At 43.0% G+C, this 18,092-nt stretch overlaps 2 protein-coding genes across 2 annotated transcripts in view; both read left to right on the plus strand.

Moving 5' to 3' along the window:
• phf1 (PHD finger protein 1) overlaps positions 1-8,721 on the plus strand; it is a gene marked incomplete at both ends in the record, with an annotated part of 21,087 nt that extends 12,366 nt beyond the window's left edge. Inside the window, 5 exons of the mRNA XM_079227464.1 lie at positions 3,180-3,258; positions 4,635-4,750; positions 5,227-5,313; positions 6,540-6,903; positions 8,650-8,721. Of these exons, the coding sequence (XP_079083590.1) occupies positions 3,180-3,258; positions 4,635-4,750; positions 5,227-5,313; positions 6,540-6,903; positions 8,650-8,721 (718 nt within the window). The remainder of the gene's footprint in view (positions 1-3,179; positions 3,259-4,634; positions 4,751-5,226; positions 5,314-6,539; positions 6,904-8,649) is intronic.
• A 4,730-nt stretch (positions 8,722-13,451) lies between these two features.
• Positions 13,452-18,092, plus strand: part of syngap1b (synaptic Ras GTPase activating protein 1b) — a gene marked incomplete at both ends in the record, with an annotated part of 125,903 nt that continues 121,262 nt past the window's right edge. The window contains one exon of the mRNA XM_079227457.1: positions 13,452-13,473. Within this exon, the coding sequence (XP_079083583.1) occupies positions 13,452-13,473 (22 nt within the window). The remainder of the gene's footprint in view (positions 13,474-18,092) is intronic.

Genomic DNA, 18,092 nt, shown 5'->3' on the forward strand with positions numbered 1-18,092 from the left:
GGCCGGTGACGTCCTAATCCCTAAGGAGAAGGACGCTGCTGACATCAGCCAGTTTAGCCACATCAGTCTCTTAAACGTTGAAGGCAAGATCTTCTTCAGCGTAGTAGCTCACAGGCTGGCTGTGTACCTAGACAGAAACAAATACATCAACACAACAGTGCAGAAAGCAGGGATTCCAGGCTTTTCTGGTTGCTTGGAGCATACATCAGAGCGTACATGGATGACATGACCACACTCACAACAACCATGCCATGCACAAGACGACTGTTGAAAAAGCTCCAGGAGAACATCGAGTGGGCCCGGATGAAGATAAAGGAGCATATCACTTATCAAGGGCAAGCTGTCAGAGCAGCGCTTTTTCATCGGCGAAGAACCCATTCCAACAGTGTCCGAGAAGCCAGTGAAGAGTTTGGGGCGCTGGTACGATGCTAACCTCAAGGACAAAGATCAAGTGGACCTACTTAGGCAGGACACAATCTGCGGCCTAGAGAGTATCGACAAGTCCCTACTTCCTGGCAGGTTAAAGCTCTGGTGCCTTCAATTCGGTCTCCTACCCCGGCTGATGTGGCCTCTTACCATCTATGAGGTCCCTATCTCAAAGGTTGAAAAACTGGAGAGGTTGATCAGCTCGTTTGCCAGAAAGTGGCTGGGTCTTCCCAGGTGTTTCAGCAGCTACGCGGCAGGCAAAGGCAGATCTAAGGCATTGTGACATCGTTGGCCTTGTGCAACAGGTGAGAGGAGGCTTTGGCCTCGGAGAGAGCAGACCATCTTGGTACAAGGCAGCTCCATCTCAGCGCTGAGGTCTGGTCGTTGAGGAGGTGCGCCGGCAAGAGCAGGCAACAAGGTGCGCAAAGGCTGTCTCCCAATCAAAACAGGAACAGTGGATGAGGTGGGAGGGAGTTGAGAGAAGGAAGGTCTCTTGGAAGGAGCTGTGGAGTATGGAAGCATTTCACACCAGCTTCATCTTACGAGCAACGTATGATGTCTTGCCATCTCCCAGTAACCTTCACCAATGGTATGGAGAAGACCCAACATGCCCACTCTGCCCGTCTCCAGCAAACCTTAAACACATTCTGGTTGGCTGTAAGACAAGCCTGACTCAAGGCCGTTAAACCTGGCGGCACAACCAAGTTCTGAAGTGCCTTGCAGCTATGCTGGAGACCAGACAAACGACCATCAATGCCCTACCTCGTGGTGGATCTGAGTCCAAGGCTCTACTTTCCACCAGAGATCGCCACTACAAACCTCAGACCAGACCTCGTGCTCTGGTCCTCCTCAACCAAGAAGGTGTACATCGTAGAGCTGACTGTGCCCTGGGAGGACGCTGTAGAGGAGGCCTACGTACGAAAGAGCCTTAAGTATGCTGAGCTGGCAGCTGATGCTGAGCAACGTGGCTGGAAAGCCAAAGTTTGCCTAGTGGAAGTCGGCTGCAGAGGCTTCGTGGGTAAAACAACTACCAGGCTACTTAAGGATTTGGGAATTCGAGGCCAAGCCCAACACCAAGCCATCAAAGCCCTCTCAAGTGCTGCTGAATGGGCAAGCCGGTGGCTGTGGGTGAAGAGGAGAGACGCCACCTGGGCTCCAAAATAGCATCTGTAGCGCAGAAGGGTTGAAGCAGAGGGGGGCACATCTGGGATGCCAGGTGTAGCCGATGAGCCCTCTGGAGGTGTTGTGAGCCTATTATCAAAACACCGGAGAAGGAGGGTGCCCACCTGATGACTCCAATGAGGCTTTAACCCTATTGTCCCACAGACAGCACCACGACTCTTACCCGGAAACACCTTGCATGTCTGCGTCAACCCACTTTACATCTCAGGAGTGCAAATCAACCAGGGATTGTAAAACCTAGTCCTAAAACAGAACTATATATCAGGAATATTTTCAGTCTTAAAATGAAAAAACGCCTAGACATTTCATTAGAAAAACATGTGTAAAATATTCATTTTCTGTGATATTGTTATCAACTTTTTACTTAGACTAGAAAAGGCTTCAGGCTATGGTACCATTGTGTTTTCCAGTCCATAAGTCCCATGTATAGTCATCTACAGGCATCTATTTACAAAGAAATGTTCAGACGGAAATAAAAACCTTATGCTTTAGTGTGTTCAAACTCATATAACTCAGTGTCAGCAGCACTTAAAGTGATTCTGACTATTTAGGGGGAAAAGCTTCAGATTGTTACCTTTCAAAAGAGACCAAGACCATGCATTTACTCAAAATAGTTCAAGTACAGCTTGCAATTTACTTTGGGTATACCTGGATAGGCGTTTTTCGTCAAATTTTATAGGAACGTTAAGAGATTGAAATTATCCCCTGATATACCAGGTCAACAGTTCCCTTTAATTAATAGCATCTTCTTTATATTAGCTGGAGATATTCACAGCCTGCAGAGCTTTCCTCTTTCTCTCCACTCTGAGGTCAAATGATCATATTTGTATCCAAAATACTGGAGACATATCTAAAGTCTAAAGGGCCGATTGTAACAAAATATACTGAGAATATAAATGTACAGTAAACCCTTTTCCATGTCAGACTTGGATTTTTGGATTTTCGCCTCCATTAGACAGTATGACCTGCAACAAAAGTCTCAGACTGCAATTGGGTTGCATGCCCTTTAACCATTCGGCTACCAAAGCGCTCCAATTACCATTCATGCTACCAGGACGTCTTAATGACTCTGGTCTTTTCTTTCGGTCAAAATATACATTTAAATTCCTACAACCTTTTGAGAAATTCAAGCAAAATTAAGAGTATGTTGTTCATTCCAGTCGGCACTTTCAAATTGTTGGGTTACAGCCTTTAGGGGCCACTTTGGGGGTTTTCGACCTCACATTGGTTTTCAGGAGACGAGCTGCAGGACACAAGTTCAGTTTCAAGCAGCAGCAGAAGAAGAAGAAGAAAGGAAATGAGGGAAATTGTTTTATGATATATATAATGCATCAAAATTATTTAGTATTCCATCTCACTGCTCTCATCGACTTGTATTTTATACCTCTCAGTAGGATTTTATGGGGACCACTAATAAACTAAACATTGCACACAGGGACTGTGTGTGTGTGTGTGTGTGTGTGTGTGTGTGTGTGTGTGTGTGTGTGTGTGTGTGTGTGTGTGTGTGTGTGTGTACGTGTGTACGTGTGTGTGCTTGTATATTAATTTATGTGTGTTTTTGTTCACTTCAGCCCGTTGTCACTACCCTGCCAGAGGAGAGTGGGGGGACCAGAGTCGCGTAAATCAAAGCGTCGCATCATGGAGACACAGGTCAGTGCTTCTGTCTCCAACTCGGAGCGAGGAGGGAGGTCTGGGCCACAAAACCTCTCTGATTATTTTTTTTTTCCTTTTCTTTTTATTCATCCAGGTAAACAGCTCTCCGCGATCCAAATAACCTGTCAGTCAGAATGCCGCGATGAAGGTTCATTTCGCAGTCTAAATCAGTCACCGTGTCTCTTAACACCCAGTGCAGCTCACTGCCTCAGTATTTTTCCTCTGCGTCTTGCTGTACTTTAATGCCTGCTGATGCTTTAGATTCGTCGATGGTGAGAGTAAAGGAAGCGTGCGGGAGATGAAGTGTCGTGCTTTTGCCTCGGTTAAAAGTGTATAATTCAAATGAAAACTTGGCTGCACGGAAAAAAACCCGCTCATGTATTTCATCAACATCTGCAGTTCAGCGCCACATTTATCATGATCATCAAACCCAATTCCCAGCGGATCACAATGAAACAGGCGACGTCGCATGTGGCAGCGACTATTTTTACACAGCATTCTTATCGGTGAGCGCTCTTTGTGCTCGGTCCTCCTACACAACACTCTGATCCGTGTGTGTGCACATACAGTAATCCTGGAAGAATACTCTCCACAGAGCACTCATTTTCACTCTGGCACATCCAGGCCCCATTGTGCTGCTCTGATTGATGCTAATCTCCGTCCTTCTTAGAGGAGCAGGTTCGTTGTCGCGGGGAAAGCGAGACGGGGAGGAATGCTGATATGTGAAGCCCGGGATCACTTCCAAGTGCACTTTGCAGTCGATTACAGCTTGGCCAGGTGGTGCTGGCACCTTGGCAGTGCAGTATTGACAGAGCGCATCCATTTAAAGGCACAGACGTCGACCAAGGCCACTGACTGATTATCTCCCATCCTAATAGTCATGCTAGAGAAGAGAAGGATAACAGTCAGAGTGCGGTGCCGTACGTCACAGTCCAGCGATGAGAAATGCAGCAACCTGCGTACCGCACAGATGACATTTCCAGTGATTGATTGCTGTAGCGATGCTCTGGTGTTCTTACTTTTCATGGGTCGTGAGTCTTTGTGTCAGCAGAGCTGCCTCGCTAACCAGACAGCTCCACAGGATGTGCAATGGAGGTGATGCATCTAAGCGTCTGAGGATGTGACTCACATCCATTCATTCTGTTAGTGTGGAGTTATCGACATATCTGGCCTCAGCCATAGAAGGAACATGTAATCCAAGCTCCAAAGAATGTATATAACTCTTCTTTTTTTTTCTCACTTCATTGAAACATATTTATCACAAAACTCAACGTTCCCTATGCAGGAGGTATCAGAGCTTGATCGACTCCTGTGATGTGTGATGATGTTGCCATCCAGACACGAGCTGATCTGTGTGTGTCTCCTGTGCCCAGGCTTGTCCACCCCCAGTTGCAGCCAACCCCATTGAGCTGATGCCATGTTGCCATGGCTACATGGGAGGGGCCAACCTCTACAACTCTAGGAAGTCAGAGGAGGAGCTTAGTTTGAGGTAAGGGGTGTACGGTAGGCCTCCGCGGCACTGTGGAGGTTATTTTTTATTCTTCACACTTGTTTGCACGCCCTCTGGCGTTTTGGAGAACAGCATGTTAAGCATTCACGCATTTGCGCCATCCGCGGAGGCTCACGGTGACAAGCACAAGTCCAAACTAAGATTAACACCCACCTATATCTGGCTTTTGACTTTAGTGGGAAAGGTTACAATTGGCATTCATTCCCAGCTTTCTTTTGTCATTTCATCCACGAATTCCATTTGTCTCCGTCCGAGCGGTGCATGGTTCTAAATTGTTTATATCACGTGACCTAAAAAAACAAACTCTTTTTGCCGACAAAGTTTTGGGGATGACAGCAGAAATCTTGGTGGAAAATATCTCGTAACCTTAAGTTGTTGTTTTTCTTCCTGTGTTCATTTTTGATTAAAGTAGCAATACAAATGTTGTCTTTAACCCCTGTGCGTCCCGTCCACAGCTCTCCTCCCAAGCGGATGTATGCTCTGTACCACAGCACGTACAACGGAAACACTGCCCTCTCCAGGGGTCTCCATCACTACAACAGGTTTCACTCATCTGTTGTTCTCCTTTGTAGAAACTCCTGACGTATACAGAGTTATACAGTCTCATGTGGGGTCTTCGAGCACGACTGTAGCTCTTGAGGACCCTTTTCACTAAACACAGAATAAGAAATAAGGACAATTTGCCAGTTACACAGCTAATTTACAGTTTTTATATTTTCTTACACATAAGCTATAAGCATACCCTTTTTTCAGAGTAGCTTTAAAGACGTTTTTAGCATAAAGCAGGAGATGTATTTTAACTAAATTTATTGAACAATTCTACATATAAGCATTTGTTAAGCTGCTATGCACAGAATACAGTATTTCCCTGTTGATGCATTTCAACATGAGACTGCATGTAATCAAGGTAATCAAAGTTTTCAATCGTTTCCATTTTTTTTACTTTGGACCTTTTTGAGTTGTGTTATGACGTTTTTCGGAAGAAATATATTGAAATGCTGTCAACTGTCAAGTGCTTCTAATTGGTATTCAGAAATGTGTACAGAATAGTTCTTATTTATTTAATCGAGTTACTCCAGTTTAAAACTGCATTGATTTATTAATTTTTTAGCCACTTGAGAGCAGCATAAACCCAACAATGACATATTTTCACCTAATAAAGATGATATGGGGGACATGTGAACATCCAGTAAACAGAGAGCAACATTAACATTCATTTGGAGTCGTGTTTTTGGCAACCCGACCCTCTCCATTTACCTCTGTCTTGGTTCAACTCTTGAGGGAAATATTCTAGCTGTTCAGCTGCCAAATGGTCCACTGTATTCACCAGCTAACGCTAATTGCTAATTAGCCTGCCCGTTTGGTGGTGGGCAGGTAGTGCGCAGTTAGTTTTTTGCTAAAAATATAGCAGTGAGAGTAAACCGAAAGTTAAGGCCGTAAAAAACAAAACAACGACCCAAAAGAAGCTAACATGCTCTGCAGGTGGGTGATAACTCTCAGTGAGTTCCTCACTATGAGTTCACCTTACACAGAGTCATTTGCTCCATTATTTCTATAACAGCCTTGATTAGAGCAGCTTTAAGTATTTTTTAATGTATTAAGTCTACTTTATGTTTATGGTGGTGACAAATGGTTGTATTTGTAGCAAACCTTTAAAAAGCATTTCAATGGAACTTTGGTGTTGCAGTAAGTTTGAGATGGTGAACCACACCTGGATGATTCAGTCCCTGTTCCTGACTCCGGTGCTCGTCTGTATCTCTTTTTCTAGCGTGGAGGACACCTGCAGAGTACCACCACCTTGCTTCCCATACCCCCTAAACACCAACGGCAGCCATCACCACCACCAACATTCCCACCAGCACCAACACAACCACCAACACCAGACGGGGCAGAAGCAGCTGGAGCCCCTCATCCAACGTGACATGCCCCCATACCAGGCCGGTATGGGCATAGGGGGCAGCGTAGGCGGAGGAGGTGGAGGAGCAGGAGGAGGAGGAGGAGGAGAAGGAGGTGGCGCTGGAGGAGGAGGAGGTGGGGTGGTAGTCGGAGGGGGTGACGGGACAGTGACCAGGAGCTGGGGAGGAGGCGAGGCGGTGAGGATCTTGGCGAGGCGCATCACACCAGACGGGAAGGTGCAGTACCTTGTGGAGTGGGAGAACGTGAATTTGTACTGACACTAAGGGAGTAAACACGAGATGCAATGACTGTTTTGCAGTTTCCACAGGAACACTGTGTATGTAAAACGTGACAGTGTTTAAAGTACAAACCAAACAAAAAAAGAAAAGAAAAAAAAAATTATAAAAATATTCTCTACTTGTTGCAAATCCAGGTTGCTCTCATAGAATCATCTCCATTCTACATCATTAGAACTCACTACTCGTTACTAAATGTCCCTCTTTGCTAGTGTTTCTCTGATATTTGTACTGTTAACTTTGGAATATGCCTTTGCATTTATCATGTTTAACAGTGATGAGAATGAAGATATTTAAACCTCCTGATGATTTGTAAATCGTATTGTATTCAAAAAGAGCATGTCTTTAATTGTAGTCATATCTTGATATACAGCGCTGTAGATAAGCAACAGTATAGGATATTCAGGAAAAGAAAGATTACTGCTTTTTCATTGCTTTAATAATATTGCGAAAACGTCCGCCACTTGTCATTTAGACAACATGCTGCTAATTTAAAGGGACAGTTTGAAAGTTTGATGAATCGCGCTTATTCGCTTTCATGTCTAGATTTCGATGAGAGGAGTGACACCACTCTCGTGTTTGTGTGGAAAATATGAAGATACAGCCAGGAGACGGTTATTGATCCGCTTATCCGACTCTCGGCCAGAGAGCGAATAAGCGTATTTTCCCAAATATATTTTATGAAAACAATACAAGTCAGCTTGGTGTGAATTATGTTGGCATACTGTAAAAAAAAAAAATAACAACTCAATGTGGCTTGTTGCACAAAAATCTGAATAAAAAGGTCAACGTTCAAAACTAGCTACATTTTGTGAAAAATCGCTTTTCCCAACTTTAAACTGCATTATAATCAGTTAAAGGAACAGTGTCTAGAAGTTCGGGAGTTATATTTGCAGAAATGGAGTATGACATTAATATGTTTAATGCATTAGTATGTTTTCTTCAGTGAATAATCAGCTCACGTATATTTGCATCGGCCACCATAGTTTCAGTTGGCTGCAATCTGTAATCTCACTGCTAGGTGGCGCCAAATCCCACACACTTCACCTATAAATGCTGAGAAAAACAAGGATTATCTGTAACCTGGCGGCCAAAAATTATTCACTTTTCAAACCAAATTCAGTCGAGACATCAAGACATCTGAATTATATGATTCAAATAACCAAATCAGGGCTTAGCAGGTACTTTATATAAGGTCACAAAAATACCTTTCGCCAGCATTTGACATGGCTCTCCTAAAGATGAGCAAGCTAACCAGCCAGTCGCCAAAACACTTCCATCAGCCGTCACTGTCATAACTGCTCATTCATCAACTGATTGTTAATGTTCTCATGGAGTTCAGTGAGAAAAATTAATGAATGGTGCGTCTTCACCAGTGAGAGGCGCCGTGACAGCTGGTTGGTTGAGCCCTGTCATCAGCTCAGATTTAATAAAAAAAACAAATTCTCCGGAGGTTTTCATATTTCTTTTCCCTCATCGCGGTATGTTAATAAGAGATTGTATACATGTTATTATGGGGTTACTTATTTGTTATGTTAGATTTTGTCATACATAATTTACATTTAGACTACTGTATTAGAAATAGGAGCCACGAGACGGCTTTTGTTTTATAGATATAATTATATATTCACACTATATTGCTATGATCGAATAACTTTATTTTATTTTTTTGACGTGGTTGAATAGTGCCTATATGGGTTGCGTACCTGCCGGTTGGTCTGCCGACCCGAGTCGACCAATCAGACGACGGAGAGATGAGCGAGGCCGTAATGCTACTAGACAAGAGGATGGCTCTTTATCAGTTGACAGATACAACTACATGGGTAACAAGGACCGGTTATAACGTTGAGTTGTTTTGTTCAGAATGGGACTGTGATGTAACTGTACATTCCAAACAAAAATAATATATATATGTTGAAATGTCTGTTTGAAGTCATCAGAATGGAAATTACTTTTGCAGGAATGCGTTTTTTTTTCTTCTTTGTTTTGTTTTTGATGGGTGTTAAATGTCATGAAGATCAGCGAAAGGTCCAGTTCAGGTTCAGTTTCATGTCATAGGGAGTTCAATTCCCGCGTTCAAAGTAACAGTACAGGTGAAGAAGACACTGATAGGCCCGACTCCTAACTCAAACCCATAGTTTCTTCCAGGGTCTAGCAGTCTATAATTTAAAGAAGATACAACATGGCATTACGTAGGAATTCACAAAGCAAGTGAGGTGCTGGAGTTGGATTTTATCTTCGTGCAAACAGGTTACATAAATCTAGAGTACAGTGGTGCAAGTTTCAGAGTTTATATTTTATACAAAGGTTTATTTCAGCAATCTGTGCGATAAAACGTACACAAACGTATACATTTGTCAGTTTTATCTGTCAGGAAAGACTGCATTACAGTTTAAGTTGACAAAAGCAAAGGACAAATACATCATTTCTACTGTTCTAATCAAACCAATGCAAATTTCTCCGACTTTATTTCCAAACCGACCTTCCTGTTGAATTTTCAGGCCAGTGAAATTATGTTGATTGCGATTCTCATCCTCCTCAGTGACTATCTGACTGTAGTTTATTAGGGAAGGGGTGTGTTGAACCTTTCTAGGCGATGGTGATGAATGTATTTGTGTGTTTTCTATGGTATGTCTATACCCGTCAAGTGCTTGTTATAGGTCGTACTCGAGGTGGAACTCAACCCGATTCGTTTAAAACAAAACAAAAAAAGGAGGAAATTAAGATATCAACATTAAGGAACATCATTTATTTTGGGAGATGTAGTCTTCTTTTTCAAGTCAAGTCCAAGTTCAGTTTGATGTAATTTTTTTGGAGAAATTACATTTGTACATGTATACTCTGCGTTGACACCTAATATGTAACATGAATAATAAAAAATAAAATGTTTCACCTCATGCAATGTGTTTCCTATCTATTGGTACATGAAGGTAATCATTCATGTCTGTCTGTCTGTCTGTCTATAGATCTAAATGATGTTATCATTTACCATGTTGTTCCAAAACCATCTAAAACCTCCAAAATGACTGTAACAGCAGACGGTGTAACAGTCAAAATGTGGTTGCTGTTTGGTCAAATAAACCGGAAATAGAGGGAATATTTGTTGTTGTATCTGTGACGAAACAATAATCTCAACTGAAGGTATACTTATTAGGTTTTTTTCTCATAGCTTTCAACTGCATCTCCTGGTCTTCATCAGTGAACGGAAAAGACTCATGCGCCACTTGTTAGCACCTGACATGTTCTATAGAGAATAATTGATAGTCTCGGGGTTACCTTTGTGGAACAACTTTAAAGAGCTGCGTTTGAATTGGACAGCACGGCAGGTTTCATTCAAAACGTCATCCAAATGTTTCATACAGCCAGTGAACGCCTACACATTTAGAGCTTTCACATGAAATTGGATCTGTAAGTGTAAAATCTACAAAATAACATTACAGGTAGTCACTCCACCTTAATGTATTACTTAAGATGTAAATTAGTCTTTTATTTTCAGCTGATCTCACCTCACTCCTGTGTTTATTTATGAATTATCTCAATGATATACGTTTTTTTTTTATTACCATAAAAGTACCAAATTGTATCAAGCCCACCTCAGCTTTCATCTTAATTATACATTTATTCTGTTTATTAGAAGTAGGATGTTCCCAGGTCATTAATAACCGATGGAGAGAACTGCTCAACAAAAGGCCCCAAAACACTTCAAGAGATTATTTTCACAGGCGAATAATGCACATCTGTACATAATCATATACGTCACCTCTGGTAGACGGAGGCTGGCTGACTTTCTTTTGGCATTAATCACTTCCACTGTAGGTGGTAATCAAACAATGATGGCGAGAATCCCTCTAAATTAGTCTGATGGGGGGGTGAATGATGAATTACATCACAACTAATTATGTCATGTCGGACAGATTTACTGCTTTTTTGGGGGGGAGAAAATGTACAACCACTGCCAACATGAAAGACAGATGTTGATTTTGTGTTCGTGCCAGAAACAATGAGATTTCCCGGTGAATGGAAATGCTAAATAATGACTCCAGAGATTAATACAGCATACTCTGTAAAAGGTCCTGTGATAGGTTTTATTTTCAGGAAGCAGAAAAAATATCAATTGATGTCTTCTTGTCTTTATTGGGAAAGCATTTGCCCACGTTGCAGCTGTTGAGTCAAACGTTGTGTTCAAAGCACGGCCTTGTTAAGACTTCTTGAGGAAAGCCACTTATTTGCTCCTGCGGTCATCACTGAAAGGCAAGTGAAAAGGCATTTTTCACAAATAATATTTTGACATGCAGTAGAAAATCACAGGCGTAAATGATCAAATGAATGTTGTCTAGATTTCATTGAGCTGCTTTGGTCTCAGGCTCCTTCCCTTGTATTGTGCATGCTGGCTCACCGTCATGCTTAGACACTAGCAACACCTGTGCATTTCTTACCATGACAAGTGTCAGGTGTACAGGTGTGTTGGATTAGGAATTTAATTGACACTAAATAGACTAGGCAGACTGAAAAAAGAGAGTACGTTTTATCATTTGACTTTGTTAATGGAGCATAGTCCTTCTGTCCTTTTCTCTATGGCATGATGCAGAAATCACATCCCTTTGAACATCTGTGCCTCTAATTAAAGAGACATGAAAAACGGAGGGAGGGGTAAAGATCAGCACCTTGCTGTCTCTCTCCCTCAGTTAGCTATGGACTGAGTTAAAATTGGACTATGGGTCCCAGCTTCACCTGCAGCTGCTGGTTTTGACCACGAGGTGGCGGCCAAACCTCAACATTAAAACCAAAGGTTGGTGCTGCACTGTGCTGCCTTCACGTGTCTCTCCCAAGCTATATTGGTGCTCAAGTGTTTTTGGTTGAAAGCAACACCAAAAAGTACAACTTTGGCTTGGTTTGTTTTGGGGATTTGAAATCCGCGTGTCAAAGGTGCCATGTCTTTGGAGAAGGAAGACAACATCGTATCAGACATGTAAGAATCTGTAAATTATTCAAAAGAGAGCCAAAGGTAGCTGAAGTTGTGTATGCATTAACCTATATATATAGTTATATAAACAACATTCATAACTGCTGCCAATTCAGCCTCAATACTTGTGCAGTTGGATTAAACAGAGACTAACGGTTGCTGGTAGTTTCTTACATGTCTTTTCATTATTTCCACAGTATGAACACAACCTAAATGCTCTCATAAACACTAGCATTCACGCTTTACTTCCACCAGGCGGGTTAAGGTAGCTAATGACTGTTGCGACGTTCATAATCTCCCATACTACTTTGTTATTTTCCCCACGTCTCCTGAAGGCGGCATACTACGGCTCAGGGCGCCATTTTGGCTCCACAGCTTCTCACCTTAATGCAGTTCCTGTGGTTCCGTCACGTGCGTTGCAAATCCAGCGTCGCACTTCGCCGTTTAGGAACACAAGTGAGTCAGTGGCGTTGAATCGAGCTATAACGTCAAAATGTATTGTCAGTTACTGTCATCACCTGTGACGTTGGCTGTCAGAGAAGCTTGTATAGCTTAATTAACTTGTTTTCAACAGGTCTGTAAGGGCGAAGAGTTTTAAGACCCAAAACAGCAGTTTGTTACAGATTTGCCGAAATGTTGTGTGTTGTATGATAATTTATATTATATAGATATATTTAAAATCATCCATCAGAACAAGTTGAATTCAAATAAGTCACGCCTATTTTCACTAGAGTAAGTACATTACGGTATGTAAAAGTCATACGCCTTTGGGGCATTGCACACACTCGGCTACTGTAGCCATGATACTGTAGCCGGAAGTAGTGAATTCACCCTCACCGAAACACTATTATTTATATATATATATATATGAAAATAACATAATATATATATATAGGGCTGATGATATATATATATATATATATATATATATATATATATATATTATTATGATTATTAAGAGGCGGGAATATAATGTAAAAAAGGCATATGCTATCTCTAGATAGCTAGATATTGGGAAACGTGCGCACCCACACACACGGAAACACGCACACATGCGTTTGCTCCGTCCTCCACTCTCTCTCTCTCTCTCTCTCTCTCTCTCTGTCTCTCTCTCTCTCTCTCTCACACACACACGCTCACTCGTGTTTCACCCTCACACCTCAACAGCAGCGTGCAAATAAACATACACGCACGCACACACACGCACACACATACACACACACACACACACACACACACACACACACACACACACACACACATTTCTGCATCCTGTATTTTTTTTATGCACCGGGAACCGGGCGCTTTATAAGCGGTCGTGGATTATGATGCCAGTTTTTGTAACTGCAGGATATTGGCCTCTCCTTCGGCTCCAACTGTGAATAGCACTGTATCGGGTGTTTTTTTTTTTACATTTATTAACATTTTTCTCTCTCTCATTTTTTATTTCTAATTTCGTTCCCCGTTACTTCTGAGCACCGATAGACCGCCGAGACGCAAAGCATACGTTCAATGCCGTTGGAACATGTCCTATGTTCCCTTTCAAGGTAAGACAGAGCAGATATTTTAAATGTTTTTGGTCATCCACTGCATCTTCCTTTTCTATCCTCCTCCCCGGTTTCTCACCATCCTCTCTCTCTCTCTCTCTCTCTCTCTCTCTCTCTCTCTCTCTCTTTCTCTCTCTTTCTCTCTCTCTCTGCCCCTCTCATCTCCCTCTGTCTCTCTGACACTATCATATGCAATAGGCATATCTAAAAGCACCACAGCCGACAGGTGCATAGAAATAGCCTGAAGTGCCTTCTCGATAGATACACACACACACACACACACACACACACACACACACACACACACACACACACACACACACACAGTTCCAGCGCAGCGTGCGTCCGCATGGACCTTTGCATGCGGCAATTATAGTATTGTAATAAGGTATGCATGTGCAGACTACAGGGTCTACTCTTGCAAGTGCATTCCTCCGTTTGAGAGCTGCTGCAGAGTGTACATGGGAGAAATTGCTATAATGTTTTTTTAAATCTTCTATAATATATGGTGTTATGTTAAATGGTTCTTCTAAGGAGTTTATGCTGCCATAATAATACCTGTTGGTTTTATTATAGTCTTTGGCATAACATGCTAACAATTTATAGGCACTCTCAGTGTAGTACAAGGAGTTTAGAGTAGGCTTTTACTATCACTTTTGAAATATTGCTGTTGGTAGATTTCAATCTTGTGCAATATATTTAGGATTTTGTCCGTGAGCTGAATGGACTGTATCCTGCCTCTTATGTGTAAAAACAACAACTTTGGCCCACTAAAATATGTTGATGACAGAATGAGAGGGCTTCTTCATTCTTGCCTGGTCTTTTATTCCCCCATACTCGATCGTGAGTGGGTAAAAGGCGCTTCAGTGTACATAAAGGCAGATTCCCCTCGGTATCATTGCACTGCAACTGTGACTAATGCTATATGTGAGCAGGCGTGCTGCAGTGAGCTGCCTCAACTCTATCCAGTCGAAGCCTTCAATTGCAGAGTATGTGTGTGTTAATGTGAGTGTGTGTGTGTGTGTGTGTGTGTGCGTGTGTGTTTGTGTGTGTGATGAGAAGCTAATTCGGGAAAACAAATTAAAAAAATAAAACCGAGTGTCCTCAAAACATCAGAGCCAGACCGATGAGATGGAACGGCCAGCGCAAAGTTTGGAGGAACCGTGACAGATTTGGGGTTTTCGTGGTGTGTGTGAGTACCTGTTATCAAAGAGGTTTAGATGCCAAAAACTGCACCGGTTGGGGAGGAGGAACTGAGTTGTGTGAGTCGATGTGAGAGTGTGTGAGTGTGTGTGTGTGTGTGTGTGTGTGAGAAAACGAGCGGTGTGTAGTCAGCGTGTGGGTTCAGCAGAGAGTGGAGGTGTGCTTGCATGTGACTGTCAGGGTGAGAGAGCGAGAGAGTGCTGGATTGCACACTCGCAGATCTGTAACCCCCCTGTCTAAACAATATGGGGGTGCCTCCAAAATGGAGACTATAATCTCGCCCTGAAAGAAACTCAACTCTCGGCTCCTGGACTTTCGCCGTGACCCTGGAATCATCATCTGAGCGGCACATGAAAAGAGAGACCACATTTAACTGTGGCAGCCCGCTCAGCTCCTTTTTCCTTCAGCTTTTTATTCCCTCGGAGCAAAGCAGATAATGACCAAAATGCCCTCTTGTGCAAGTGCAGCTATAGAAGTTGGTTGCATAATGTTAGTGAGATGCTGTGTGTGTGTGTGTGTGTGTGTGTGTGTGTGTGTGTGTGTGTGTGTGTGTGTGTGTGTGTGTGTGTGTGTGTGTGTGTGTGTGTGTGAGCGAGCCCACTCTGGGAGTCATTGCCAGGAAATTGTGAGCACAGTGCTGCACCTTCAAAACCTGTCAGCGATGGCACTGAGCACTCTTTCTCTGTGATCTCAACGTGGTGTTTCATTTTCGACATTGTTTTCGGAGCTTAGCGGTGTTTGGTCTCATCCAATTTGGTACAACTGCCGGGGCTTTAGCTGTAAAATGGATCGCAAGGCATACCAATATGGAGACGCACCCATCGGCTGCTGGGTTTTATGGTTTTAACTTCATAACTGCATCAGTGTAGTGTTGAATATTACACCCCTCAACGAAGGGATGACACCTCTAAACCTGTATTTTCAGGCATTAATTACTCTCCATTATTTATATTGTAAAATCCGCACTTACAAGAAACATTTTTTCCCACATTTATTACATGATGAATTGAATGTCTTTTAGCTTCTTGGACTGTTGATCGGGCAACGTAAGCCATTTGAAGACGACACCTGTGTGCATTTTTCACTATTTTATAGGCCAAACAATTCATTTGAGAAAAAGTCAACTGTGGAAATGTTCGTTAGTCGCAACCTCAGGATGTATTTTGGCCAACAAGGTCAACTCTAGACAGATATTCCATTAATCTCCCCTGTCCACCTATACATTAGAAGCACCATGGTTACTTGAAGCGATTATGTAACACCGTGTGATATTTATTGCCGCACAGTGACTCAACATCTACAGATGAAATATGTGGTAAGACGGCTGCTACGAGTGTGACATTGATTTGCGATGAGATATTGATCCACGGAGAACGGGCGACCGGGGCGATCAGCGATCTTGCAGATGTATATTTGAGCCCACATTGACGAGTGTGTTAAGCTAATGTACCAGGCAAGCCATTTGCAGTCATGCCAAGTACCGGCTCACATGAGCAGGCAGTCAGTGGGAGGCAGGCAGCAGCAGCAGCAGAGATGGGCCTTCCTATCTTGGCGAAATCCTTTTCCTCCCTCATTCGCTCTCTTAAACTCACACCTCCTTTCAGTCTATCTCTTTCTCCTTTTTGCTTTTTTGCTTTTCTCTCTCTGGTCGACCCCCCCCCCCCCCCCCACCACCACGCTGCTGAAACACACACACACACGCGCGCACACACGCACACATGCTCTCCTACCCCCTCACTGTCTCTTTTCCCTTCTCCACAATGTCTGTATCCATGAGAGCAGATGGACACTATGGAAGTAAGCAGCCAGCCACTGAGCCGTCCCCGACCATGTTGATTTTACAGTAGTTTGATACAGCAGCTCCTGTCAAGCGTGGTCATAGTTAAAGAGACAGCACACCACCAATGCACTGCAGCACTCCTCTGCTCCCTCCTTCTACTTCCCTCTCTTTCTCCCATGTGACATAAGGGACTGTCTTACACCCCTCCACTACTCCGACTGTGCCAAGAACCATCATCTGTTGGGCTATTACTGTACTGCATGCGCGAGATCCATCCCACCCAGTGCACACTAGATGATCTGTCAAAAGGAGGGAGCCCATTCATTCTCCGGTGGGGCGCTGAGTGTACTGGAGATGCGTTTGCGGCGGCTTTTGCAAGTGTTGTGTTGGAATTTGCAGTGGAGGCGACCAGCGATGAGCATTTCGGGAGAAGTGATTTGCTTTTAATTACACATTTAGTGCTGAATTCTCCAGCTGGAGAGCTTCTCGGCTGGTGTTGACAGATCTTTAGTCATCTGATGTTTCAACGAATCAAAGAAGCCCCTGTCCAAGTTCAGGCACGATTTACATTTGCTGGCCAAATACCCTCTAGATGTGGGACATCAGCACTTCTAAATGTCAAACAAGACTGTGCATTCAGCTTTTTCAAGTACCCCCAAAGCTTTCTGGTCAAAGACAGGCAATGATGTCAAGATATTGAGGAAATATGAGGTGCATAGCAGTCGCTTACGAAGCTTGTTTAAACGCATTTCATCTGGCAGACATTTCTTTGATACCCAGGAGGTCAATCAATAGTTGACCTCAGCAGCATAAAGTATGTCTGTACTACACCAGGAGCTGTGACCATGTGGACCTACTGATTATCTAAGAAGTGGAAGCACTGATGCCCCAGGCAGATTCTCAACATGATGTGACATTTAAACTTAAACTTTATTACATCGTCATATTACATACATACATGAGATTTGCTCTCTGCAGTTAACCCATTCATAGCAATTTAGGAGCAGTGGGCTGCTGAGAAGCGCCCGGGGAGCAACTGGGGGTTCAATGTCTTGCTCAAGGATGAACATGCAAACTACGGGGAGACTGGGGACCGGCTACCTTGTCGTTTTTTTCAGCAAGATAGGCTTTACAAATAAACGCCACTTTTGTGGTTTTCTTTAAGCACAAACGCAATAGGCAGAAGTAAAAAGCTAAAGTGAGGCTGCAAAGGAACTCCACGACAGACTAGTGTTCAGCGTGATGGCGCTTTGTAGTCTCATTCAGACACTTGTTACCAACGACCAACATGTAAAAGCTTCAAAATTCACTCTTCAGCTATTTACTGACGTATTTTATGTTGTAGAACCAACCGTTAAAATCTTTTAAGCTTTTGTTTACCACAGACCTTATTCCAGCCATCTAACCAAAAAGTGAACACGAAGTGCAAATTTTAGGACTAATCCCTGCAGCACTCTATTCTTGGCCCAATAGTATAGTAAGTCATCTGCATACAGTGTGAGGGAGGCAGCTTATAAGCTTGCACAGACACAAATGTTTTACTTTGTGTCAGTGGAAGGCTCTGCATGGTTTATTTTTGCAAAGAATAAATGAATCCTTAGTCCAGATGTGTCGTCACTCTCTCTGTCTTTTTGTT

The sequence above is a fragment of the Taurulus bubalis genome (genome assembly GCF_910589615.1).
Source record: "Taurulus bubalis genome assembly, chromosome: 12".
NCBI classification, from domain to species: Eukaryota; Metazoa; Chordata; class Actinopteri; order Perciformes; family Cottidae; genus Taurulus; species Taurulus bubalis.